Raw genomic sequence first — 27,437 nt, forward strand, 5'->3', positions numbered from 1 at the left:
AATCAAATTTAGGGGCATGGCACTGCAAAGTGTATGTTCCTCATTTATTTATTCAACAAGTGTAGCTTACTTATAAATAAATAGGTTCCATGCATGTCAGTGAATTTTATGTAGCATATTTTGTAGATGCTTTAGTAAATTGAGGCTCTCACCTGATTTCCCAGCTATCAAATACCTAAAGATTTAGGAGAGACTACTTATTTTGGGTCCAGAGTTCAGAGTGTGTATATTGGCACTGTGTAAATTGGGGAGGAATGATTGTAAATCTACCCAGCAATCTCTGAATCAGTCCAAATGTTTCAATTTAGTTGAATTAATTTCTGACATTGTTTTCTGGCTCGTTTGCCACCAAGTCATTATATTTTCGTTAGGCGACTAATGAAGGCCTTCATGCTGTTTATCCCTTTCTCTGCTTAATTATCTGTCCAACTTTTCAGGTGATTTCTCAATGGGACATAGCATTCCTTCTGATTTGTTCTTTTCTTTGGGCTCACAAACACAGTTTAGAGTAGCAGTTTGTTTTTTGTACAGAGGGATAAATTGTTGACATACAAATGATCCTGATTATTTTAGGCTGGGTCCAACTCCCATTGGGGCATCTACATGTGTGGTTTACTGTGGAGTTGACTAACTACCTGAAAAGTAAAGCATTACCATCTACACATGCAACACTATTAGGCTGGCGTAAGCTAATTAACTCCACCTTAGCATAGTATTGCCTGACACAAGTACTATTTTACGATGGAGTTATTTACTTCGCCACTGCACACGTGTAGATGGTGACCCAAGCTGGGTGGGGCATGAAGGTGCCTGCACTTGTGCCCCAGCCAGCCCCTCTGCAGCACATTGAGCCAGTGTGGAGCAGTGAACTATGGTGGAGTTTATTCAGGTGCACTGATTTCACATGTAGGTAAGAGTCAGATAAAAGAGAATGGGAGATATGGGCTATTTATGAGATTGAAGGCCTGGCTTTCAAAAAAACCTTACATTTTTTTTTTGCTTCTAGAGAGAGGCAATTCCTGGACTTCTCCAAGTTCCTCTAGGGAAGAGCAAAGAATTCTTTTAATTACTCCTCCCAGGGATTTTAATACTGTTGTTTTGAGATGAATGTAATTCATTTTGAGAAACCATTCTGATATTTAACAGAAAGGAGGGAAAATATTGAAATTTTTGTAGAATGCATGAGGTGTTTGTTTCCTTCAGATTATGAGGCCATCCAAACACAGCATTAACAAAATAGCTCAGTGGGAATATGTGGATTCTCTTGCACTGGTAGTTTGTAAGGAAATTCCAAACACCTGTCTAGACCTATGGTAGCAACTCATATTGCTCCATATCCACAGTGCTGTATGCCCTCACAGTTATTCATGCATTTATTTGTACACCTCCATTCTTCTACAAACTGAGGAGGTTTTATCTGAATTGAGATGAGGATTCAAAGCATAGAACAGCTGACTTGCTTAAGGTCCCACAAAATGTCTGTGGTCAGCTGGGGAATTAGTCCTGGATCTCTAGACGCCCATGCTAGGACCCTAACAAGGCTTCCTTTTCATAATCTGACTCTAACTCTGTTCGTTCAGCTAGGATTGTGTATTAGCAGAGCTTCAGCATCTGTTCTCAACCTCAACTGCAGTGTGATCCTTTTACCAATGTGCCGTATTCTCCTGGCCTTTCTCCGTGGATCTCAGAAGGTAAGCAACAGCTGGAATCCAGTACTTACAATGGAGAGGGCACTGTGCACTGCAGACACAAAATCCTACGTTAAATATTAGAGGTGCACTGATATATCAATTGCATATTGGATCGGCACTGATAAAAGAGAACTTACATTATTGGCTAACAGCTTTTTTTGGCTGTTGTAGCTGATAATGTTATCCAATAAATATAATGAATTATGCCTTCCAGCCAGGGCCCCTGGATGCTTGGGTTCTTTTGGGAAATGGCGGGTTTCCTTTTGCAGGCAGGCTGCATCCTAGCCTGTAAGAGGTTCTGCTTGGGGCTACTGGAAGTGACACGCATGGTAGGGCACATGCATGTGCATGGCTATATGCATGCACGTGGCCAGGAAAACAGCTGGGTAGTGTGAAGAGCAGCTCCATGGAGGTAAGTCTGTGGAGAGGAAGAGGTGTTGGGGAAGGAAGGACCATGGGGGTACAGATCAAGTATCCCATGGTGAGGGAGGGAGTGGGGCAGGGGCAGGGGCTGGGATTGGGAGTGCTGCCCAGGCAGGGTGCTGCATGGGACCTGGGGCTAGGGCAGGAGTGGGACAGAGCCATGGGCAGGACATGGGGGGCGGGAGGCGCTCTATGCCACTGCGCATACCTCCTGGGGAAGGCATGGGGGGCATGTGCCCCCCCAGATTTATGGGTGGATGCAGGCTGCTAGCTGTGAACTCGGGGCTGTATGTTCTGCTGCCTTGCCCTCAGGAGTCCCATGCCTGCCGTGCACCTCCTGCCTGCCTGGCAGCAGTGGGGGTTGGTACTGGCCATGAAAATCTTTATTGGTGCACCCCTAATAAATATTAAAAAATTATGATGCAGACTTTATTTGTTATGCATTATCTTGGCTGCTCACAGTGCTGGTTTGCTGGCAGGTACCATAGATGTGCATGGTATAGGCATGCTCCCCTTGAAGTCAGTGACTAGGCAGTTGTCTTGGACCCTGTATTAGATAAGAAATCTTGTTTTGGTAAGTAAGGTCACAGTTGCATGATGAGAACACTGCTAGAGAAGCATGTAAAAGTGGAGCTTCCTTATTTCCTTTTTTCCTGTTCTTGTGCCACGGCTGGGTTTGTTCTCTAAATGTGAGAACTGTTCTCTGCTAGCTTAGCACAGACCAAAGTGGCTGGGGGACAGGTTCCACCCCCAAGTTTGCAAAGGGCAAATACACATCACTGCAAATAAATTGGTAGTTATGTCTCCCTCCCTCCAAGTATTCTGCAGCTCCTCACTTCCTTCAGCCTGGACAAGTGCCTTCTTGGACATGACTGAATCCCAAACAAAATATTTTAATGGACATCATGTAAAAGGGAAATCTGACAAATTAAGAGGACTTGGTCTCTGCAAGTTTCCCAGAAACAGTAATTTTAGGGCTTGTGACCCACAAAAACACAAGTAATACTTTTAAAACAGTGCAGTCTCATTGAATGTACACTTTTTGGATGGTTACAGGTTGAAGAAACCTCTCGTCTTCATCCTGTGACTATGGTCTATGAATCTGACAGTGCACAATAAACAAATACCTTGCTTGTGCTACTGGTCATTTGCAGCTAAGAAGTTATTTCACTTTCAGTGCAGGGATTCATAGATTTTGACTAGAAGGGCCCATTTCCATCATTTAGTCAGACATCATGCATAGCACAGGCCACAGAACCTCACCAAGTAATTTCTGCCTCCAGAAACTCCTAGCGGAGTTACTTTACTGTCATAATCCTGTTCTTACTGTGTGTCAGTTCCGTGATTAAATGTCATTAAACCTAGCACACAAAATAATCTTGTAATTAAGTCACATCTCTGATATCAGTTACTTTTAACATTATTTGCTTTGCTTCACTTTAGAAGACAGATTGCTTGAATTCTTCTTTTACTAGGTTGCTAGCAGGAAAATGAGGCGACTGTTGGATAAAAGCAAAACTTTCCATGTGATGTGTGGGGTTACTATATGCATCTTTTCAGGTAAGATTTTCTTAATGTCTTGAACCCTAGCTCATATGGAAACTGCATAGAGTAATCCTAATTACTTATTTTTATCGTATGGTATGTTTGGGGGTAGTCTTGTTCTCTGTTTGCCTGTGTACAAGTGTAAGTCCTTTCTCAGATGTTTCTAAAATTGCAGGACTCACGTCTTGGTGCGGAGGCTTTTTCTTAACAGGTTACAAGTTCTGAAGGATCAGTTTTGATTGCTTACGTGAAATCAACTTAAAAGCTGCTGTCATAATCAATTTGAGAAAAAAAGTATGAGCAGTTTAAATGAAGATTCATGGATGTTAAAGCTAGAGAAGGCCTGTTAGTGTTTTTGTAATTACCAAATTCAGTGAAGCATGAACACATTTTTGACAAATCCTTTAGATTCAGTCCCCTCTTCCCACCCATCACATGTCAATCAGAGAAAACAAACTGTATATAAAAAGTTTAAAACTTAGCTGTGTTTTCAGGTAAAGGTATTTGTCTATCTCAGGGGTTGTCAACCGAGGGTATGCATACCCCCAGGGGTACTTAGGAAGGCCCTAGGAGGTACACACAGGTAGGCAGGGATGGAAAGCTGCCACACCCCACCCCGCACTGCTGCCTCCCAGGAGCAGGGCTGGGGGGGCGAGGGCAGCAGCGGCCCTCTGTGGGCTGCACAGGCAAGGCTGAGGGGTAAGGAAGCTTGCACATGGCCATCCACCACCCTGCGCTGCTGCTGCTTCATGTCCAGCCGCGCATCACTTTCCCCACTCTCCCTCCCACTCCGTATCCACCTGCCAGGAGTACACTTATTAAAAAAGGTTGAAAACCCCTGGTCTATCTTACCAACTAAAAAAAGATACTAGGGGCTGATCTTGTTTCCATTTATTTCAGTCTTAACTAAAATCTGTAGGTAAGTGAATGCAACTTTTCAACTTGTCAAGGAAAGATGATACATAGATAATACTGATATTTACTGATACTGAAAATATTGATATTTATAGATAAAAAATCTAGGTATAGAATGGACAAAATCATACTGATGCAGTCATCCCAGTAAGTCTCATAAATCCTTGTTCTGCAAGGTCAATGATATAAAATAAGGAAATCTCTTACAAATATGAGTTTCCAGGACTGTGACATCAATGATGTCACTTTATAAGACCTACAAAATACAGTTTAGTGGTCTGAGTTTTGTTTGGTTTTATAGTTGTACATGTTGCTGCTCACCTGGTGAATGTCCTTAACTTCTCCCAGAACTATACCGAAGATTTTCTGTCACTAAATGCAGCAAACTATCGTGATGAGGTGGGTATCTGCTTTTAACACAAAAGCTGCTGTTGGCTTGAATGGGAACCTTAGCAGAGACTTTGAATGTGGCATTAGCTATCTGCATGCATAGGGATGAGAGCTGGCTTTTTGAATGTGAAATGTAGCTTTTCTATTTGACATTTTTTTATGGAAGTTACTGAGTATAATGACTCAGGTCATTTGGGAAAGCTCAAGTTACCCAACTGGAGGCAAAATCCTCCAGGTTGTTTTTACACTTGTCCTATTAAGGCACATGGAACTTCATTTTACTGTGGAGTAGATTAATTAGTTGTGGAGTAAAGCATCACCATCTACATGTGCAATGGTATTAGGCCATAAATGGGGACAATACTATCTTATGCCAGGGTAATTTACTGCGATTAAATGCATGTGTAGACGCTGACAGCAGGTGTAAATTGCACCCATTCAGCCCAACCAGCTGGGGAGCCAGATTCCTGTCTGTCACCTAGCCACATGGCTCCTCACTTTCAGCACCCTGGTGTTCCAGCCAGCCCCTCCACTGCCCGACACTACTACTTGGAGCCCAGGGCTGACCCCCCCCATGTTCCCTGCCAGCCTGGGCCTGCTCCACCCCAGCTCAAATTGGTGCTGTTCCAGGCACACATGTAGATACTATGCCCAAGAGTAGTTTACTCCAGCTCAAACTGCTCCAGGGTTTATTCTTTTGCATTAATTGCATGTGTAGACCCCCCCCCCCCCCCGGGTATTATTATTAACTATGAGGGTGCACAAATGTTACTTACTTATGACGACCTGCTTGGTGTCTGTTTTTTCAGGATCCTCGGAAACTCCTTTTCACTACTGGTATGTCGGTTATTTTCTTTGCAGAATGTTGATGAACTAATTAGTTAATATGGTTTTCACAGTGCAATAAAATCAGAAATATATCCTGCTAGCCAGAACGTTGGCCTAGTAACAACACATTAATCTCAGTTCTGGCGTCCAATATGCAGGGAAAACTTCTGAAATTTGTGGGATTTACTCCCATTTCTTTAAGGGGAGAGTTTGGATCATTGTGTTACTGTGGGGATGTAATAAGATTTTAACATCCCTTAGATATATACAGGACCTGTCAGGTTCCATCTAAGTCCAAGACAGTCTCCTTTAACTTCAGTGGAAGAAAGCTGGGGCCTTTAACCTTTGAAGAAGAGAGAAAATGAGGCAAAAGGTGGATCTTCTAGGTCAACCTAGATCTAGGTGGCCAGCTTGGATCATGAGTGCTACAAGTGGCACAGGCAATTTAGTGTAACACATGACAAATTGGACAGGCAGGCAGCACAGCAGCATATAGGGCAGAAAGCAGAGGAGGAGCCTGGGCAGGGAACATAGAATAGGGAGCAGAATAGCAGACTGAGCAGAGAAAGCAGATCAGAGTGGTACTTTGGGAGGGGTGAAAAGGACCTCACAAGGTCATTGGGTCCAGCCCCCCTGCTCTGAGCAGGAAAGATTGCTGAGGTCAAATAACCCCAGCAAGGTGTGCGTCCAGTCTCCTTTTGAAGCTCTCCAGGGTAGGTGCCTGCACCACCCCTGCTGAGAGTCTGGTCTGTTCCAGAGTCTGGTCACACAAAGCATGAAGACGTTTTTCTTTATGTCCAGTCTGAAACCTAGGAGTTTATGGCCGTTGCTCCTGGTTTTCCCTTGGGGCACTTTGGTAAGCAGTTGTTTGCCTAACCCCTGATGTTCTCTGCTGATATACTTGTAAGCTACCACAAAATCCCCCCTAAGTCTTCTCTTTTCTAGGGAAAAGAACAGGGCCATATCTCTTATCTTTTCCTCATATGACTTGCTCTTCAGGCCTCTAATCATTCTAGTGGCTCTTCTCTGGACTCTCTCAAGCTTCTCCACATCTTTTTTGAAGCGTAGTGCCCAGAACTGGATGCAGTACTCCAGCTGCAGCTTCACCAATGCCGAGTAGAGTTCAAGAATAACTACCTTAGTTTTGCTTGAGATGCATTGGTTGATGCATGCCAGCGTATTGTTTGCTTTGCTAACTGTAGTATCACACCGGTGCTCATATTCATTTTATGGTCAGTTATGTCCCTCAGGCCCCTTTCAGATTTCCCACCCCAGATGAAGCACTTTACACTTCTCGGTGGTGAACAGCATCTGGTTCTGGTCCGCCCATCTAACTAATCTGTCTAGATCCGCCTGGATCGTCAGCCTACCCTGATGCATGGTTACACTTCCCCACACCTTAGTGTCATCGGTGAACTTTGCCAGTAGCACATCTGCCAGAAGGGTTGGCCCCCGCTGTCCTAGGCTCTTATACTGTAGAGCAGTATTAATGGAGACTTGTCAACATAAGGAAAACCTTACTGAAATATAAGGAGAAGTTATTTGCCGTAGAAAACAGACTGGAGTAAGTAGGGAAGGCAGGACTCTAATAGCTGCTTGATAGCTAGTTTTGGCGTTCTTGTTGCTACAGGGCCTGTTTCAGTTAAGTGTTATGGGTCGTCCAGTCTTCCCAGGTGTAGTGTCTTTGATATACTGAGTATCCTCATTTTCTTTGCCTGTTTTCAGTGAGATTTTAGAGGAGTGTTAAACCCTAAACACAGGTAAAGCTGCTGCCCCAAAGAGTAGAAGTGAATAAATCCTACTGAAGACATCTTCAGGGAGAGTCTTACTGTATAACTGAAATTAGATATGAGCTAGCTCAAGGTGTAAACTACTGCTTCAGTAACCTGGAATAGAATTTTTAGAAAATATGGATTAAATATAATACCTTAATGTATTTTGTTTTATCATCGTAAACCAAACCAAAACTAAAGTGAATTGTTTGCCAGGCATAGAGTGCCAGGCAAAATATTTTGTTTCTGTGTTTGTTATACAAATGTGGCATTTGTTACATATCAGCCACATTTGCCTGTGTTAACATAGCCTGCCTTTCCTTTCTCAAAAGTCAGGAGGAAAGAGTTGCTCATTCCACTCTGGGGGATTATATAATAACTTCAAAGCTGTTGTCCTTTGGTTGAGGAAAAAATGTTTCAAGCAGAGATTCTGCATAATATTAAAAACAAATATCCGGGTGATTTATTTAAGGAGCAGTTCAACTTTAGAATGGTTTAAATTGAGAGGCAGGAATGAGCAGCAACAATAAAAATTCAAAATAAATGAACAAAGGTGTTAAGGTTGTGCGCACTGAATGCAGAGCACCTGTCCAGGGTAGGACAGAGACCACTGGTCTGATCCCTCCTTAGGCAAAGCTCCCTTTGGTGTCCAAGGGCCTGATTCACTTAGGCTTCTTACCTTGTGTAGTCACCCGCACCTATAGCAAAGATAAAGCATTACTGAATTTTGCAGTGTTTGGAGCAAGGCCATGCCGAATGAAGCCAAAAAAATGTTTTGTCTGACTAAGGGCTGCAGGAGGAGTTTCTGAATCTTAGTCTCAGCTCATGTGCTGGGCTTAGAAGTCTGTAAATCAGAGTTTGAAGTGCTCTGAGCCAAACTCAGATAGGGCTGCACGTGTAGATGCAATATCAAAAGAAAACCAGCAAAGATGTAAACAGCAGTTAAACATGGAGTATAAGTGGATTGGATCACTGATTTGGGACTCAGTAGATATTCAAGGTAAGGGTAACTCAAAGACAGAGGGGGAGAAAAGAAGTGTATTAAAACCTACATCCAATTGGATGATGTAAAAATTCTCTTGAGGAGGAATTTGAAGGCACAGAGAATGATAGCTTTACAGATCAGCTCAGGGACGATAGTCCTTGCATAATAGGCAGCATGATGGAAAATATGAAAGTGCATGTAGGAGAAATATGGACATTGAAGGATGCCATCTATGGCAGAGTAAAAGGAACAGTGTATGGAGGTGAAATGTGAAGAAACAAAAGCAGCTAGATAGGTTGAGGTGGGGCACAACAGAGTTAAGAGGGGATTTGTAAGTGAGAACAAAAAATTGAACTTGATGCAGAAGACAACAGCAAGTGTGTGCATGGATTTTAAGGACTGAAGGAAGGGCTAGCAAGCTGATGTTAGCAGCTGTAATTTGAAATGGGTATATTTGCCAGTGAGTGCAGAATGCTTTAGTTATATACTAACTGAAAATTTAAATTAGGAAAGAATAAAACAAAGGAAAAGTAAATGTGAATTTTCTTGTAACTCATTTTTCCTGTGTACTAAGGCCAAGGATGAAATCCTGGTCACCGTGAAGCCCATGCCAAAACTTCTCTTGACCTTGGGTGAGAATTTCATCCTAAGGTTTTTAAAGGCAGCTTGTGATTTTTCAGTGCCCGTAAACCAAAGGCAACTTGAAGTGCCCTAAAGGGGGTCAACTTTTCTGCAAATGGGTGCTCAGCAGTTTCTGACTATAAGATCCCTGTGAGCCCCCAAATTTGAAGCACCTAAAATCACTAGTCACTTTTGAGATTTCTGACCTATACAGGTGAGCACAGTGGGCATGGTCCTTTACCAGTAAAATCAATGGAAGTTTAGACTTGAACCCTCAGATTCCAATCCTGGATCACTGACTGCAGTTGCTTTTCACAGGTTTGGGTCTGCAGGTGAAAAATTCAGGCAAAATGCCATGTCACACAAATGGATTTCAGCATTTATCGTATAACAGGATAAAATGGGTCCACAAGTGATCTTAGCTGCAGCTGGCATTGCAGTTGATTTGCTTGAAATTCTTTTGCACTGACCAATTATTTTCCTTAAATTATTTTGCTTAGAAGAGCCCTGAACTTCAAAAAGACAAAAACAAAAATATAACCTGTGAGCATTGCAGTTATTGGAAACAAAGCCAAAATATTATGAGTAAACAAGTAGCTTAGAAAGAGATTTAAAAACTGCTTTAAGATGAACCTTTTCCATAAATAGGGGCGATGATTTTAATAAGTTTCTTATTTAGAGCCACTGTGATAGTGACTACAAAATGGTAGAGTTCAAGATTTGAAGGGGAGGAAGGAAGGAGAGCAGCAGAATAAGGACACTGGACATCAGAAAGCAAACTTCAGCAGATTCAGGGAACTGGTGGGCAGGATCCCCTGGGAGGTAAGTCAGAGGGGAAAGGTCCAGGTGAGCTGGCTGTACTTTAAGGAGACTGTATTAAGGGCACAGGAGCAAGATATTCTGATGTGATGGTAGAAGGAAAAGTGCAACAGCAGACCAGCCTGACTAGACAGAGTCTCTTCAATGAGCTGAAGCACAAAAACAAATCTTACAGAAAGGGAAGACTTGGTCATAGTACTAGGGAAGAATATAAGAGTATTTCATGGGCATATAGGGAAAAAATAAGGAAAGCCAAGGTACGATTTGAGTTGCAACGGGCAAAAGGCATAAAAGGCAATACAAATGATTCTACAAGTATGTCAAAATTATAAGAATGAGACCAAAGAAACCAAAGGGTTACAGATATGGAATGCAGAAGGCGGTCTAGTTATGGATGATGCAGGCTGAAGTATGTAATGCTTTCCTTACTTCAGTCTTCACAAACAGGGTAAGCTACCAGATAACGAGTACATCTGGCAGCAAAGATAGGAAAGGAGACAAAGCCTAGAGTAGTGGAAGAACAGGTTAGGGATTGTGAAGAAATCCTCCACTCTCTTTCTCTGTCCCTGAGCCTAAGATCTCTCCCCTTTATGCTCCTAGTAGAGCTCAGTGGAGTATTGCCTCACAACCTTCTGGGTAGTTCCAGGCTATAAGGAGTACCCAAAAATACTGCCAGCGGGCAATGTACCTCCAAAGTCAGCAGGCTCGATGTACCCCAGGCGGCACAGAGGCCTAACGGAGACCAAGGCCCAGGTGGTGGCAGCAATTACCCAGGCTTGTGGGTGTGCTTCAGGAGGGGGGTTGACTGGACGTGGCCACCACAGTGGATACACCCAAAGTGGGGTTTTGGTCGGGCACACTGATTCAGATGGCTCAGTGTTGTAGCACCCCCTATTGGCCCGCCACAGGTATTACTTAGAGAAGCTAGATGCTTTCAAGCCAGCAGGGCTGGATGGAATATGTCTAGGGCAGTTTATACACTTGCTCCAGGAGTGGAAGGGAGGTGGGGGCACTTTAATTAGGAAGGCGCCGAAAGCCATTCTCATTAAAATGCCTGGAGCATCTTGTGTATCAGTGTCCCTGTGGTTAAAAATGGCAGCAGGGTTGCTTTAACTAAAGTTCAAGCCCATTTGTTGGAGGTCAGATGAGGTTCCAGGTGACTGCAAAAGGGCAAATATAATGCTCATCTTTAATAAAGAGAGGAAGGAGGATCTGGGAAACTATGGACCAGTCAGCCTGATCTTGATTGGAAATATCATGGAGCAGGTATTCAATGAACCTTGTGAAACACCTAGAGGAGAACAAGGTGATCAGGAACAGCCAGCATGAATTTAGCAAGAGCCTGACCAACTTGATTTCATTCTGTGATAAGGTAACAGGCTTTGTGGATAGGGGGAGAGCAGTGGATATGATACCTAGACTTCAGCAGTCCTTTGACACTGTCTGTCACAACAGTCTCATCAACAAGCTCAGGAAATGCAGGCTATGAATAGATCTATAACTTCTGAATTTGTCTAGTCTTTTTTTAAATTTTTCTGTGCTATCTGCTTCTAGTACCTCCTGCGCTAATGTATTGTACAAGTAAACTACATGTTGTGTAAAAAAAGTATTTATCTTGTTAGTATTAAATCTGTCTCCTACTAATTTCAGTGGCTGACCCCTAGTTCTAGTATTTTGGGACTCGTTGAACATTAAACAGTTCCCTGTTCACTTCATCCATAGACTTGTATTATATCTTCCCTCAGCTTTCTTCTTTCCAAACTGAAGAGTCCTTGCCTTTTTAGTCTCTCCTTGTATAGCAACTGCTCCATACCCCTGATCATTTTGGTTGCCCTTCTCTGTACCTTTTCCAATTCTGTGTATTTTTTGAGATGGGGGACCATAACTTCACACAGCATTCAAGATGTGGGTGTACCATGGGTTTGTATAATTGCATGATGATATTGTCCTGTTTCCTATTCCCAGCTTAATGATGCCCAGCATTCTTTTGGCTTTTTTGGTTGCTGCTGCACATTGAGCCGACATTTTTAGAGAACTGTCTACAGTGACTAAGGTCCCTTTCCTCAGTTGTAACAGCTAATTCAGAACCGAGCATTGTGCATGCACAGTTGAGGCTATTTTTCCCCATGTGCATTACCTTGCACTTGTCAGCATTGAAGTTCATCTGCCATTTTTTTTTCTCATTCAGCTTGGTGAGATTTTTTCTGTAGCTCCTCTCAGCTCAGGACTTGACTGCTTGGAATAATTTGGTATCATCTGCAAAGCCTGAGATTTTACTGAGCACTCCCATTTCCAGGTCATTGATAAAAATGTTAAATAGAATTGGGCCCAGCACAAATTCCTGTGGGACCCCACTTTTGACTTGCCTCTATCCTGAAAAGTGACGATTTAGCCCTATCCTTTGTTTCCTATCTTGTAAGTAGCTCTCAATCCACAAATGAATGTTTCCTCCAATCCTGTGGCAACACAGTTTTTCTAACAGCCTTTGGTGAGGGACCAGGTTGAAAGCTTTTTGAAAGTCCAAATACAGTATGTCAGCTGAATCCCCTTTGTCCACATGCTTGTTAACATGCTCAAACAACTCCAGCAGTTTGGTGAAGCAGGATTTCCCTTTAAAATTAACACTGACTCTTCCCCAGCAGATCATTTTTGTCCTTGTGTCTGTCAATGTTATTTTTTTTTATAGATTGCACCAACTTGCCAGGGATGGAAATGAGACTCACTGGGTGCGTCTAGACAAGACGCTACAGCGCAGTAGCATTGGGAATAAACTGCGGCAATTTTATTGTGCAGTAATGCCAGTTACTTACACATAAGGAAGTACTAAATGACTGTGCAGTAACAACTGCACAGTCCGCCGGATGTATAGGCCAGCCACTGGTCTGTAGTTCCCAGGGTCACCTCTGGAGCCCGTTTTGAAGATTGGTGTTATGCTGGCAACCCATCAGTTGTCTGGCACAGAGTCTGTTTGTAATGATAGCTTACATATTGTTGCCAGCAGTTTTGCAATTTCACCTCTGCGTTTCTTCAGATCTTTTGGGTGAATGACATTGGGTCCCGGTGACTTACTAGTGTTTATGGGTTTGTTCTGAAACTTTGTTTGTTGTCACTTCAGTGTGGTCCAACTCTTCAGACTCATCTTCTAGACAGGATTGAACTGGCATGGGAATTTCCCCAGTATCTTCTGCAGTAAATGCCATTGCAGAGATTTTGTTTATCATTGAGTTCACCTTTTATACCTGGGTCATTTAATGTTCCCAAAGATTGTCAGCTGACTTCCTGCTTCTGGTGTATTTAAAAAAAAGTTTTTATTATTAATTTTAGCATCTGTTTTTAGACTTGTCTCCAGTTCTTTTTTGCCTGTCTTATTTTGCTTTTACACTTGACCTGCCAGAATTTGTGAACTTTCCTAATTTTCCTCTTCTGGGCATTTTTTGAAGGATGCCCTTTTGCCTTGAATGGCCTTCTTAACTCTGCTATTAAACCATGTAGGGGCTTTATTGCCTTTTTGATTTGTAGCATACATTTTTCCCGAGCCTGTAATATAGTACTTTTAAACAGCTTCCAAACTGCCTGCAGGCTTCTTTTTTGACTTTCTAACTCATTTTCTTATTTTTGTGTAATTTCCCTTCCCAAAGGATCTGTTGTCATGGTGGACGTTTCTGGCTTCCTCCTTCCTCCTTGAATGTCAAATGTGCTTGTGTTATGGTCACTATTACAGAATAGCTTCCCAGCTCATCTCTTCAACCAGGTCTTATGTGTTACTCAGTAGTAGGTTTAGAGTTGCTTCTCCTTTTGTGAGGTCCAAGATGAGTTGTTTTAGAAAGCAGTCATTTATCACACCCAGAAATTCCATCCCTCTTCCTGATGAGGTGTTTACCTAGTCTACGTGAGAATAGTTGAAATCTCCCCTTATTATTACTTGGCCTATTTTAGCAGCTTCTCTAATATCCCTGAGCATATCATAATCCGCTTCACCTTCCTGATCAAGTGGTCAGTAGAATAACCCTACTTCTATATTATTTTTATTCAAGTATGGAATTTCTACCCACAGAGACTCTATGGTAGTTTACCTTTTACATAAGATTTTTATGCTGTTCTTTTCTATACTTTCCTTAACAAAGAGTGCCATTCTCTACCTGCATGTCCTACTCTTTTATTCCTATATAGGTTGTAATCTGTTAGAACAGTGTCCTGTTGATTATCATCCTTTCACCAAGTCTCTAAGATGCCTACTATGTCAAAGTCACCATTTAATACCAGACATTCAAGTTCATCCATGTTATTTTTTAAGCTTTTGGCATTTATATAGCTGCACTTATAAATTTTGTCCTTGCTTACCTGCCTGTTACTGCTTGTGCTATTTGATTGGAATTCTAGATGATCTCACTTATCCTCACTATTGTATACAGTTATTCTGTATCTTCAATAATACATAGCTGGTTGGATCATTGTGCTGAACAAGTAGTTATCTGTGGCTCAGTGCCTTGGGAGGACGTCTCAAGTGGGTTCTCCAGGAATCTCTACTGGGTCTGGTATTGTTTAATATCTTCATTAACGATTTAGATAGGGGGATTGAGTGTATGCTTAGCCAATTTGTAGATGGAACCAAGTTGGATGGAGTTGCAGACGCATTGGAGGGCAGGGCTCAGATACAGAATGGCTTAGATAGCCTGAACAAATGGTTTGCAGTCATTCAGATGAAATTCAGAAAGGACTAGTGCAAAGTCCTGAACTTGGGTTAGAATAATTACTTAAATACAGGGTAGAGAATGATTGGCTAGGCTACAGTACTACAGAGAAAGACCAGGGGGTTACAGTAGACATACACTGCATATGGGTCAACAATGTCCCCTTTTGCAAAAAAACCCAATAGTATACCGGACTGTATTAATGGAACCATCGACTGCAAATCAAGGGAAGTGTTTTTCCCACTCTACTCAGCATGGGTGGAGCCTCACTTGGAGTACTGTGTCTGGTTTGGGGCCTCACTCTTCAAGAAGGATGTCAGCATATTGCAAAGTGTCCAGCAGAGTGTGATGAAAATGATTAGAGGCCTGGGAGACAAGACTTATGAGGAAAGGCTGAAAGAACTAGGGTTGTTTAATCTGGCACAGAGAACATTGAGGGTTTGGTAATGATTTTCAAATACCTGAAGGATGGTTACAAAGAAGATGGAGATGGCCTTTTCTCTGTGGCCATAGGGGATAGAACTAGGATCAAAGGCATGAGCGACTGGTGCCTCCTGAATCGGGGGGGCACATGCCCTCCCAGCAGCCAATCAGTGGCTGTGGGGGGGGCCCCCATGGCCAATCTTACTGACTGGGGGTGGGGCTCCATCTATGGGCAATCATGTCAACCCGGAAATGCAAGCCACACTCCCAGAAGTGCCAGCAGCATACCTAGAAGTGCCAGCAGTGCTTCTCCTGGTGCCCCCACTGCCCGGCCAGCACTTACAGGGGGGCACCAGCACTCCTGCCTGCCCCTGCTGCCTGTCGCCTAAAAGCGGGGAGTGCTAGCTGTCAGGGGGTGCCCCAGCCCTCTGAGGGGGTGCACGTGCACCCCTGTACACCCCTACACGTCACCACTGAACAAAGGTGTTAAGCTTCAGCAGAGGAAATTTAGGTTGGAGATAAGGAGGAACTTTCTGAGTACGAGGGTGGTTAAGTATTGGAACAGGCTACTAGAAAAGTGTAAAACCTCAATCCCATGAATTTTGAAGCACAGAGTAGACAGATACTTGCTGGGATGGTTTAGTTAGGGATGATCCGGCCATGAACAGGGGGCTGGACCTTAGGGCTGCTTGCAGACATGAAAAAACACCCCCATGCACTTTAGTTTAAACTCGGTGTGTTCCCGCACTTAGCCCAGCGCATGCCCGGAAGAGGGAGCACATTATTTCAACCTGGCTTTGCAGTGTCTGTATAGATCAGGCACTTTAATGGGGCTTTTTTGGCACTTCCATTTAATAGTTGATTAAATCAGCTATTAAATGAAAGCACCAAAAAGCCCTGCTGAAGCACCCGATATATGCAGACACTGCAGAGAGGTTGAACTTACGTGCTGCTTCTTATTGTAAAGTGCATTTTTTTCCCACATCTGGAAGCAGCCTGATGACCTTGTGAGAGTCCTTCCAGCCCTACTTTCCCAGGATCCTGTACCACAAGGGGGTACAAAAAGAGGGACTGAGAGTGAATTGTAAATTTGAGATGTCTGTCTGTATACATAGAGTTTAATGCAGTGAAGAAAAGATTTCCTCCAGAACTGAGAATAGTGGTGGAAATTGCTTAGAACAAAGTATTCCAAGATGATGTGTTGAATTGCCTGTGAGCAATAAACAAGTCAAAGCAACTTGAGGCATGATATGTCTTGCTAACAAAGATCACTGTTTTAAATGGTCCAAAAAGACCAGTATAACTTTTCCTAATACAATTTAAAATCTGTTTTTATATCTAGTTCCTGGGCTGACCGGGGTCCTTTTGGTGCTAGTTTTATTCCTAATGTTTACAGCTTCTACATATGCTATCAGGTAAGACTGATTTTAAATATTATGCTGAACAATACCATCTGAGCAATTGCTTTCTCGCACTGATTGAATGGAATGCTGAGCAACTGTAGAGATTTGTAATAAGTATTCAAATAAGAGGTTAAAAAGTATCAAATTCCTTGTTTCCTATGGTGGTGAGTTCTAAGTGCATTCAGTAATTCAGAATTCAGGTGCATTTAGTAAAATCTGGGTAGTTTGTCACACCAAGGTGATTGGTAATGATAACTAGCTCTCCATTAGTGACTATTTATGAGTAGTTTCCAACTTTTTGTGAGTTGTGTTTTTCATGGCACGTTGCAAGATAGTAAAGAATGATTTTTGCCATATAATGAAGAAAAAGTATGTTTAAAAAGTGCCAGTTGTGCTCATTCGGGTGTGTTATATGAGAACGATGGTTATACAGATAAATGCTTGATGTAGTTTTTTAATTACAAAAATTCAGAGTGCTTGCTATGTAAGAATGACAGGATTATGATGGAGTAAAATAATCAAAGAGTTTTGTTCTGCACTGTTAGATGAACTCTTTACCAAAGTAGAAGATAATTCTACAACAGGGAATTGAAATATAGTTGACTGTCTATGTCTTGTTAAGGCAAGAAAAAAATAGTGTGCACCAGCTTGCTTGACAGGTGCTATGGTGGACTACAGTTGAGCTGACTAATTATCTGGAGTGATATATTGCATGTCTAACATGGAAACAGCTTACTATGCTTGGCAGATGCCAGGTTATGCAGCTTGTTTTGTGGAGAAATCAATAGGACTCTGAGGGAGCCAACTAGTAAGACTAGCAAATAAGTTATCCCAGTGCCTCATTAACCAGATTTCACTGTCCTAATTTTTGGAATAAATATTTGTAATGTAAATTTTCATAGCACTGATTTCTCTGGTCAGTTTGAAATTTAGGTGGCTTCAAAATATGTGTTGTTTTATTCTCCCCCATTGCAGCATAAAACATAGGAAATTGAGTAACTACATGGGAGAAATAATAAAGTTAGTCACATACAAATTTCTGTCAAATGTAAAAAATTAGTAAAGTGAAAAAGAAATAAGAGGGTAATACTTTTCTTGAACTTGTGGATGTTACCTGTAAGAACAAGTTGATAAAATATTCAGACAAATCTCTGTCTTTTAAGTAGACTCTATCCCTTTAACAATACAGTAAAAATTCAGTGTAAATATTTAATTGAACACATTGATCTTTTGTATTAACTTTTGCTGCATATTAATATTATTAATGGAAATGATGTGGGGTGAATGTGGGTAGAGAATGAGAGTCCTCTTTCATTTCAGACTCCCTGGCTAGGGACAGAAATTACACATAAACCAGTAGAAGTGATTGGAAACTAGTTCAAATCAGTAACACAACAGAAGTTCAGTGCACATAAACTGCTTCAAAATGGCTGAAACCAGTTTAAGATAAACCTGGGTGGATGTAGTATCAGACTTAACTAATTTAGGTTAAATCGGTGTATTGAAGTTCTGTCCCAGACCCCCTCCACATTCAAGTTAACTCACAATTGCGCAGCCTCCCAGGATGCTTAGCACCTCCCCCACTACCCGCCCCCTCCCCTTTGCAGGATGGGTAGACTAGTCTTGGCCCAAGCTGGTCTGCTCCAGCCGAGCAGGGAGGCGTGCTCTAGCACCCCCTGATTTTCTGGCCCGAGCCACTGCAGGCATGTGGCTGCATTTCTGGACTCAAAAGTGAATGTTTGTTCACTTGCTTATCGGTTCAATCCATGCAGCTTAGACTAACCTGCGGAGATTGAATTGATTCAGCCTCAAGCTTTTTGACTGTCTGTACTTAGCCCCTGTTAGGAACATTGCGGGCTTGATCTGGCTGTGTTTGCAGGCCCTGGTCTGGGACTGTGGAACATGTACAACAGTAAAGCAACAGGATGTTCAGTGCCCAGCAGGATCAAGCTCCAGGTCGGTAGCCTTCATAGCCTCAGACCTGATAATGTAAATGCTTATTATATTCCTTCTAATATAAGGCATGCTTTTTAATGTAGATCATTTCTTTAAAAAAAGCTTGAAAAATGTTTATATACCATTTGTCTTTATGTTGATTGGTTTTATTTTCATTAAATTGAGAATCAGAAATGTTGTGTGTGTGTGTTAAATTGAAGGGTGTCTTGTATTTGAAGAAAGCCACTAATAATTTGTGCAGCATCGGTCACATAGCGGAGATAATGGAATGGAAATTGCTTGTGTAATGTGCTGATGTATGTGGTTCACTGTTTGCAGGCTTTTGATTAGATCAGGTACTTAAGGACATGGCTAGATCTAATGGAGGAGGGTAGTCCTATTGATGCCAGTCAGGTATCTGTTTAAAGACGTAGCTGAAATAGTGCCCTTAGCTAGATATTACTATTATTAGACCCTGATTCAGGAAATCAGTTAAACATGTACTTAATCACTTTTCCTGAACACAGATGCTTTTCTTGAATTAGGACCTTAGCATGTAGTTGGGAGCTAATGTGCTGAATTGGAATAGGATTATACTGCACTATCGCTTGTTTGAAGATGAACTCTCAGACATAATTGTGCAGAATGTTAGCTGGGTGAAAGGCTTTGCTTTCAAAGTAAAGCTCATTTCATAAATGAGGGGAAAAACCTACCTGATTACTTAGTATTGTTGCAGCTCTGCAAGGTGTTACCAAAAGCAAAATCTGTTTTCTCCGGTATAGGGCCAGAATCATTTAGAAAATAACAGAAGTGCTTTTAAATAAAAGGTGGAAAACTTTGGAAAAAAAATTGAAGTTGCAGACACGTTCTTGGAAATCAAGAGTACTTTTAAATTTCCTCACAATCATTTAATGAGCCAGGCAGTCAACAACCTGTTTTTCCAAGACAGGAGGCTATGTGCTAGTTACTGCCCATGTTTTTACTGTGGCCTCTTGCCTCCAATCTCTCTGCCCTAGTTCATGAAGAGCTCATCCATCTCCTCCTCCTTTCCCAATAGCTAGTGTCAACTCTGCCTGAGTATATCATGTCAGAACAGGATTGAACCATGATTTTTTTTTCTTTTCCAGGGCTTCAAACTATAATATTTTTTGGTATACCCACAACCTTTTCTTTGTCTTCTATTTGCTGCTGATAATACATGTTTCCGGGTAAGTAACCAAATAAAACCACCTTTTCTTTAAGAACAGCCAAGCGGGCACTGCTTACAAGGATCTAAGGGTGGGCACTGGAGAGGACTGCCATGTTGATTTCTTTCTATTATGATCAGTCATTCGAATGAAGCTTATGTTGTGCTTGGAGCATTGTGTGGTAGAACAAATGAGAACCAAATAGGGTTTTCAGGATTTTCACAAGTAAAAGCTGAACCTAAGCCCAGTCTCCGTCCATTGATAACTAAAATCTTGTCTAATTCAGTCCCTACATTTGGCCTTTGGGAGTGTGAAGTAAGGTTGTTCTCCTTTCCTTTGTCTCTACTTCTTGTCTGCAGTTCTGCTTACTGTTGAGAGAATACTCTTCAAGGCTACGGTCAACAGTTATTTTTCTCTCCTCGGCCATTTTAAACGTGAATTGTACAGGTGTGGAAAACCAGACATGGTGCAAGGTTGTAGAGTGTCTCACCAATATAACTATTTTGCCAGATTCTTTGCTGATACTCATGGGCACAACTCCCCTAAAAGTCAGAGCAGCTGCACCCATTTTTATCATAGATAAGGCCTATGTGTGAGACCAAAATTGGGTACAGGGAGGGAGAAGTGTACTTCAGCAAGGGTCATTTTCACATTCCAGCAAATATCTATGAATCTGGGAGTGCAGGGATGTTTGTGAAAATACTGGGCATGCCTACATGTGCCCTCAACTGCACACTTGTTACTACGCAGTCATTTAGTACCTGCTTTAGCAAGTACTGATCCCTTACCTGTTATTCTTATGTCAGTCTAGTAAGATGCAAAAATTATTCATAATTCAATTATTCATAATTCAGTAACAGCAGTAACTGTGCCAAATTATTCATAATTCAGTAATGTGCAGTAACAGCTGTCACTGTGCAGTCCCGGCAGCACATGGGTCATTTCCGACCCTATGTACCACAGCAATGAGCCGTGATGCTGACACTACGATGCAGTAGCTCTTTGCTATGGTGCAGTAGCATCAGCATCATGGCGTGTGACCGCCAACACTGCATCACTGTAGCGATGTAACGTCTCATGTAGGTGCGCCCACTGTGTAATACTGTCTGATGCTGAATTATGAATAACCATTGGATCTTACTAGACTGATGTAAGAATAACAGGTAAGTGTTTCAATAGAGCACTTAATCAAATGAAATAAAAGAAGAGTTCAGAGCAATGAAAGGTCCTGTCATTCTTAACAGATTCTGTGTTTTTTGCTAGAACATGTTCCATATTTTTAAGGTTCTTGCCCAACATCTCACTTTGCCATATGAAAGAGCTAACAGGAGAAATGGACCAACCAAGGTTACATTTTGTACTGAATATAAGGTGGGCAGTCCCCTTGGCAGTGCTCTCCTGTTGCAGACTAAATGTGGGAACTGGTGACAATTACTATGAGTGAAAGTAATTAAAAAAGAAAAACCCTAAGGAAATGAGCGTCCTTGTGTTTTACCAATTATAGTAGCATGGTGTTCCTTGTGACATGTAGGCTCAATATTTTGAAAGATACTTATATTTTTAATTCACAGTTATTATTATTGCTAGTACTGTCATTGCACCTCTGAGACCTCATCATAGGCCAGGCCAAAACCCCCCCAACATTTACAGTCTGAATGTATGTAAGACAGGAGGTAGCAGATGGAAACAGCCCAGCAGCATGGCTTGCCACCTTTTTCACGTTCTTAGTAAAAAGCTGAATTCCATTTAAAAAACATGTGGGCAGCTTTTAGATGATACCTGAAGTGACTGCTTCCATTCTGCTCTTGTTGAAGTCTTGTGGGAGCTTTGCCATTTAGTTGCAGGGACCAGTCCTCATTCTCATTGTACTTTGTAAAGAGAAGGAATTTGCTTTGATATGTTTACCCATGGTGGCCTAACTTCTTGTCAGGTCATGTTGTAGTTTTGTTAACCATCCAGGTACCATTATGGGTTTGAGTGTGAGATATGAATGATACAGGTGGCAGTGATACGGGAGAGTGAACTTCCAGGGATCATATTCCTTTGTTGTCTCCCCATATTTGGGCACCTCTGTTTAATGATTGCACCTAAGGTAGTGGCAGCTGGAGAAAGGCCGTCAGCCAGACCTCAAAGGACCTGAGTTGCCAGGTATCCAGGGAGAGGTTTCTGGGATTTGTGGGTAAATGGCTACTTACAGAGAGCAAGTTTCTTTCCGCCACTGGAATGATGGGGAAGATTGTGGTGACTTAGTATTTGAGCTCATATACATTAGTTTGTCTGTTGTTAAGCCAACGATAGAATAAAGTCAATAGCAAACACAAACTGGATGCTTCCAGGACAAATGAAAGGATTACCAAAACATTTGGAGCCAGTTCCTCAGCTCCAGTAAATTGCTCCAGAGAAGTCAAAGGAGCTATTTTGATTTACACTATCTGAGTGTTCATCCTGTGTCCCTGATATCTCTAGATAAAAGCTCAGATGACTCCTGAAGGGTGAACGATTCTTAAGATTCTGTCTACACATTGGTCTTGATCAGAACCAGGAGCACCAAAGAAAAACCACCCGAGGTTAGCAGGAAAAGGAGGAGAGGATAATCGTCAGAGACACAAAATTAAATCAGCTGTCATTACAATTATTGGCTTGAGTGAGGCTAAATACTAATTAATAAGGATTAAACTCATGCAGTGATTTTTTTGGCATGGGACATTCATGACAGATGCCTTATTGTTGAATAGTGCTGGCAATATGAAATATGGTTTTTGTAAACACTGAAATATTTTATTTTAATGGATGATGCTAGATGAAAACTATTTCTGAAATGGTTGTAAAAATTTTGAAAAGTAAAAAATCAGATAATTGTCAATACAAATTGGTAATTCAACATTTTTTTTTACAAAAGCTTCTGTTTTAAAAAAAAAATCCATCTTCTGACAAACACATACATTTTGCCCAGATTTAACATTAAGCTATTTACTGTGAGGATCTCCTTTTATTATGTGTGTCTCCAGTGTTTAGAAGAATAGAGTTATAATCTTTTTGAGGTATTAGTTGCTACTATAAAAAAAAAATAATACTAGCCTGTATAAATAGGCATATCTTCAGCGATTTCTGGTCCGGTGAGGATGATGAAATAAAAAGCTAAATAAATATTGAGAACAAGATAGAAAAATATTAGTTTTCTGTGCTTCCTGTGGATTCACATTAAAATAATAGAAGTTAATGATTAGACAAGGGAAATTCGATCTTTCTTAGGAAGATATTCCATTTCCTTGCAGATCTTCTCTTAGTATATCATGCTATCTTTCCAGTTTTTTGCTAATTTTACTTAATGAAAAAATGGAACTTCCAGCTTTAGGAGTCTATTTCATAACTAAGTGTATTGTGCCGTCAGGAAAGAGTAATACTGAATAAATGGAAGATTTGGAAATTAATCAATGATATAAGATTGTAGTTCAGTTTAAAACTTTTGAATTCATAGCATATCACTGAAGATGCCAAGATATCAATGGGACTTATTTCAAAGAATATTTCCAACCAGGTCCAGTAGTTTTCGATTAATCAATAATACATAAATATTATTTAATTTGTAGATATCCCAAATTGGATAAATTGCCATATAGGCCATTGACAATGTCACAAAATTATCTTCTTTTGATCCTGAAATCTTAATGAGCAGCCAAATGGTGTTCTTTGGGTTTTCCACCTTTTATTTTGTTAGCATGTATCTAGTCACTGTTTCTACCATGAGCATATTATGAATGAGCAGATTGTTTTTTATCAAATAGCAGATTCATGAATTGCAAGGTGAAGTGGAACCACAAGAGGCCTGTGCATAACAGCTCGCAGTGAATTATTTTCAAATTTTAATTTTAAAATTAAATTTTAAATTCTTGTCCTGGTTCTCCCTGTGACACTTGGCATCTGCTATGTTTGATTAAGTTGAGGATGCTTGGATCCCATTCCATATATAGGTTTACCCCCTCACAATGATGTTTGACACAGGATAGAGCCATTATTTCGCTGTCAACTCTTTGGTTGTCAATCCTTGTGCTGTGCTCTGTCTACTTAAATGGCTTCCATTTGTATAGTATCTGAGCTTCTTATAGTGATTGATGTATTTATTACAATGTATTGTGAGAGAGTGCAGTGCTCTTATCAGCATTTTACAGATGGAGAACTGAGGCAGACTAAGATCCAAAGCCTCAAAAGTAATTTAGGCACCTGATTGCCATGGAAGTCAATGAGGGAATTAGGTGCTTCAGTTTCTTTGAGATGTCTAAATCCACCCTGAGTCAATTGAATTATAGTCTATCAAGTCTTAAAACTTCTGTGCTATCCCTTAGACCATTGTTTTTTAACCTTTTTTGTACCAGGACCCATTTGGAAACATCGATGGCCAGTCCTGACCCAATAAAGAGCTTAAGTAGAAAACAGCCCCCCACCCCTGCTGGTGCTCCTCACCCCTGACCCCCTGCTCCCCACCCAAGGCCCTAACCCCCCCCCAAGTGTGTGGGACAGGGGGTGGGTGTGTGGGGCAGGTGGGTGTGAAGCATGGGGGGGCACATACCCCCCAGATTTGTGCACCCACAGCAGGAAGGGGGCTGCAGCCTGGCTGGACCTGCATGGGCAGGAGCCACCTCTGTGGCCCAGCAGCCAGGACATAGCGTGGGAGAGCAGAGCAGGGTGGCAATACTCATTGCTGAAACTCTGGTGCCAGCCACACCATCAGCAGTGCAAGAAAGAGCGGACGGGGCGAGGGTTGCATCGAAGGAGGGGAGCCATGCTGCTGTCTCCTTCTTTTGCCTCCAGCTGTTTGTGCATCCATCAAGCTGCAGCTCTACTCTGCCAACATGGCTCGGCTGCTGCCTGTAACAGGGGGCCTTCCTGGGCATGGTCTGCCATTGGCCCACCCACCTGTTTCTGGGCCAACTGCCTGCCTTACTCGTCTGCCATGCCTTGTTGTTTCTTAATTGGTTCTAATTAGGCGGGAGGCTGTGCATTCTTGCCCCGATGCCAGGGGGCGCTATCTGTGGCTCTGTTCCTCCCCTACACAGCAGCCCAAGCCTTGCAGATGGCATTCAGGTGACACAGTGTTCTTGGCCTACAGTTGGACCAAGCCTCATTGTCAGGTCTCAGACACATGCATTCATACTGCCCTTCTCTAACTAGGGCCTCTCACTCTCCACCCCCTCTCACAGGGTCTCTTTCATGCATTGACAACTTATACTGCCTTGCTCCCTCTTGGAGTGGGCCCCTTTGGCCATAGGCTTTATCTAGCGTACACCTTGGGTGGCAGCTATACTGTCTTTGGAGCCTCTCCCATGACCTTCACCCGGGTAGTGGCCAGCCAGTTACCTGACTGGGGCCAAGCTTTCCCTGGCACCTCCCAGGGCATCTCTATACAAACTCACACACACACAGTCCTCTGGTTTCCCCCTCACTGGGGCTCTACATCCGCCCCCTCACTGGAGCTCCACATCCCTACCCCTTCACTGGGGCCCTACCCTTACTGGGGCTCCACATCTTCCACCCCATCACTGGGGCTATGGGGCTTTCCTCCCCAGTGGAGGCTTAGGTGGCCATAGCCGTGGCTGGCCCCAACTTCTACCCACAGTGTTGTGGGGGCTAGGGGTTGCTGTGGTGCCCCAACCTGCCTTCTACTGGGGTTGTAACTGGTCTGGTATTTTCCTGGAGGCTCCTGTGCTACTGGGAGACCCACCAGGACACCCACTCCTGGCAGGGTTGAGTTTTAGGTCATGTTCAGGACCAAGAGCCTCCTGCTCCTACCTGCAGATGTTCTCATACAGCAGCTCAGCTAGGCAATGTTCCTGCCTGGCCTACCAGCAGCAATCTGCTCTGTTTATATAGCATCTCAAAATGGTGCCCAACAGTGCCCTGCCACACTGCCACTACTTCCCTTAAGCCACAGCTGTACCCTGGAGAGGAGGTGGGGTGGCAGGCACGGTCGCGTGTGCCCCTGCCCTCTTGACACATCATATGTGCTCCCCTTTTCCTCTGTCCCATCGCCTTATAGATTTACCAGCAGGGAGCTGCGGGAGTTGCTCTCCACACTGCGTGGTTGCCATGTGCAATGTTCATGTGTGCGTGCACAAGCGCATGTGGGGCCCCCTTCCTGATTGCCCTCTTCCTGCTCCTGCCAGCCCCAAGCAGCCCCTTGAAGGCTGGAACTCTGCCAACCTGCAAGGGGAAACCCGTAGTTTCCCACAAGTTTCTCCTTTAAAGGAGAATCCATTTTTAAAGTGTGTTGATCCATTTTTTAAAGTTTGTTTGCAACCCTTTCATATATTCTTGCGTCCCACATTTGGGTCATGACCCATAGGTTGAGAAACACTGCCTTAGACCATACTGGCAATATGCCTTGGAAAGCACATTTAGGTGGGGGATATTGTTACTGTTCTGCTTCCATCCACTCCTGTGACTCTGGAACAGCCAGCGGGGCTGGTGTGGGTAGAGCTTTGGTTACTTGTTTGAAGGGGGGAGCTGAGAGCATCCATTGCAACATTGCCCCCCAGCACTCAGGAGGCATAATGCAATAAACTGACACATCTCACCAAAGATTGCAACACAGGCAGCATACCTCCTTTCCTCCCTGGCAAAGCTGTGCCTCTTAGAAGAAATTATGTGGCCCTTTCTGTTTCTAACATTTCAGTTTGTGAATTTGTTATAATTGTCATAATTTGAACACAGAATTTTTGAGAGGTAAAGAGGACTCCAGATAAACGAGGAGTTTCATTATTAGCTGAATTGACTCATTTTCCCAATGTTCATGCACATTTTGAAAGGTTTTACTGATCATTTAAGGTTTTTTTCTTTCTAATTTCTAGCTGTGGCTGCAGAAGTATGTGCCTTCATTTTAATAGAAATGCAATTCTTTTGTAATAAACAAAGCTAAGTCCTAAAGAATAATTTGTAATTTGGATCTCTGACTTTGATGGAAGAAGTTTATATTCTCTTCTGAAAGGAAGGTATTCAAAAGCATGATATTTCTTATGTACAGGGCTGCCATGTAAAAACATGAGAAAGACTGAGTGATGGGAGCTTTTGCTGCAGTTTATAACTTGGCAGTATTCTTTGGCTGCTGTTGTTAAAGATTGTCTTGTAAAGAGGGCTTGTGTGATGCAGGGAGTAGGACTGAAAATAGCCTTGTTCTGATTGAATTGGAAATGAAGATAAATTAAATAATTACAAGGCTCCCACAATTTCTCCTACCCTCAAGCAATATCAAGCTTTAGGCTGTTCAATGGGGAAGTGCCAAGTGAGCTGGAAAACTTAAACCTCCCTTCCAGTGACAAAAGGATGTATTGTTGCAAAGCTTCAGTCTAAGTCAAACTCCTGGAAGTAAAACTAAATAAAAATGCTTGTGTAAGATCAGCCTTGAGATTGCTTATAAAGTCTTCTGCAAATTAAAGAGAAAAAAAAATGGTTAAATTTGATCACTGCTGTAGTGTCTTTTTTCTTTTCCTGCAGAGGAGTGCTGAAGTACCAGATTAACATACAGCAACACCCTCCTGGATGCTTTAACCCCAACAAAACACTCCAAGAGACTATTCCAGAGCCAAAAGTTTTTGAAGAGTCTTTTCCTGAGTATGCTACTCAGCCTTTCCCAGAAGGTTTAGCAGAGACAGACTCATTCGTACAAACAAAGTTTGAGAGAATTTGTACCGAGGAACCCAAGTTCCAGTCACACTACCCAGAGGTCTGTATGATCCGACATTTCAGGTATTACAAGCAATGCCAAGACTTTCAGTCAGCCATAACCACTAATTATTGCTTTTCCAGACCAGATGG

The 27,437-nt window shown here is 42.3% G+C and overlaps 1 protein-coding gene across 9 annotated transcripts in view; it reads left to right on the forward strand.

The window, feature by feature from the left end:
• Positions 1-27,437, forward strand: part of NOX4 (NADPH oxidase 4) — a 187,765-nt gene that overhangs the window by 31,239 nt on the left and 129,089 nt on the right. For 8 of the 9 annotated variants that reach the window (XM_059721783.1, XM_059721775.1, XM_059721790.1 and 5 more), the window contains 7 exons: positions 1,581-1,691; positions 3,590-3,674; positions 4,876-4,973; positions 5,774-5,801; positions 16,446-16,518; positions 19,569-19,649; positions 27,117-27,345. In XM_059721783.1, coding sequence (XP_059577766.1) covers positions 1,581-1,691; positions 3,590-3,674; positions 4,876-4,973; positions 5,774-5,801; positions 16,446-16,518; positions 19,569-19,649; positions 27,117-27,345 — 705 coding nt within the window. The remainder of the gene's footprint in view (positions 1-1,580; positions 1,692-3,589; positions 3,675-4,875; positions 4,974-5,773; positions 5,802-16,445; positions 16,519-19,568; positions 19,650-27,116; positions 27,346-27,437) is intronic. The other variant, XM_019496413.2, reaches the window with a different exon arrangement.

This window comes from Alligator mississippiensis, chromosome 1, assembly GCF_030867095.1.
Source record: "Alligator mississippiensis isolate rAllMis1 chromosome 1, rAllMis1, whole genome shotgun sequence".
Classification (NCBI taxonomy): Eukaryota; Metazoa; Chordata; order Crocodylia; family Alligatoridae; genus Alligator; species Alligator mississippiensis.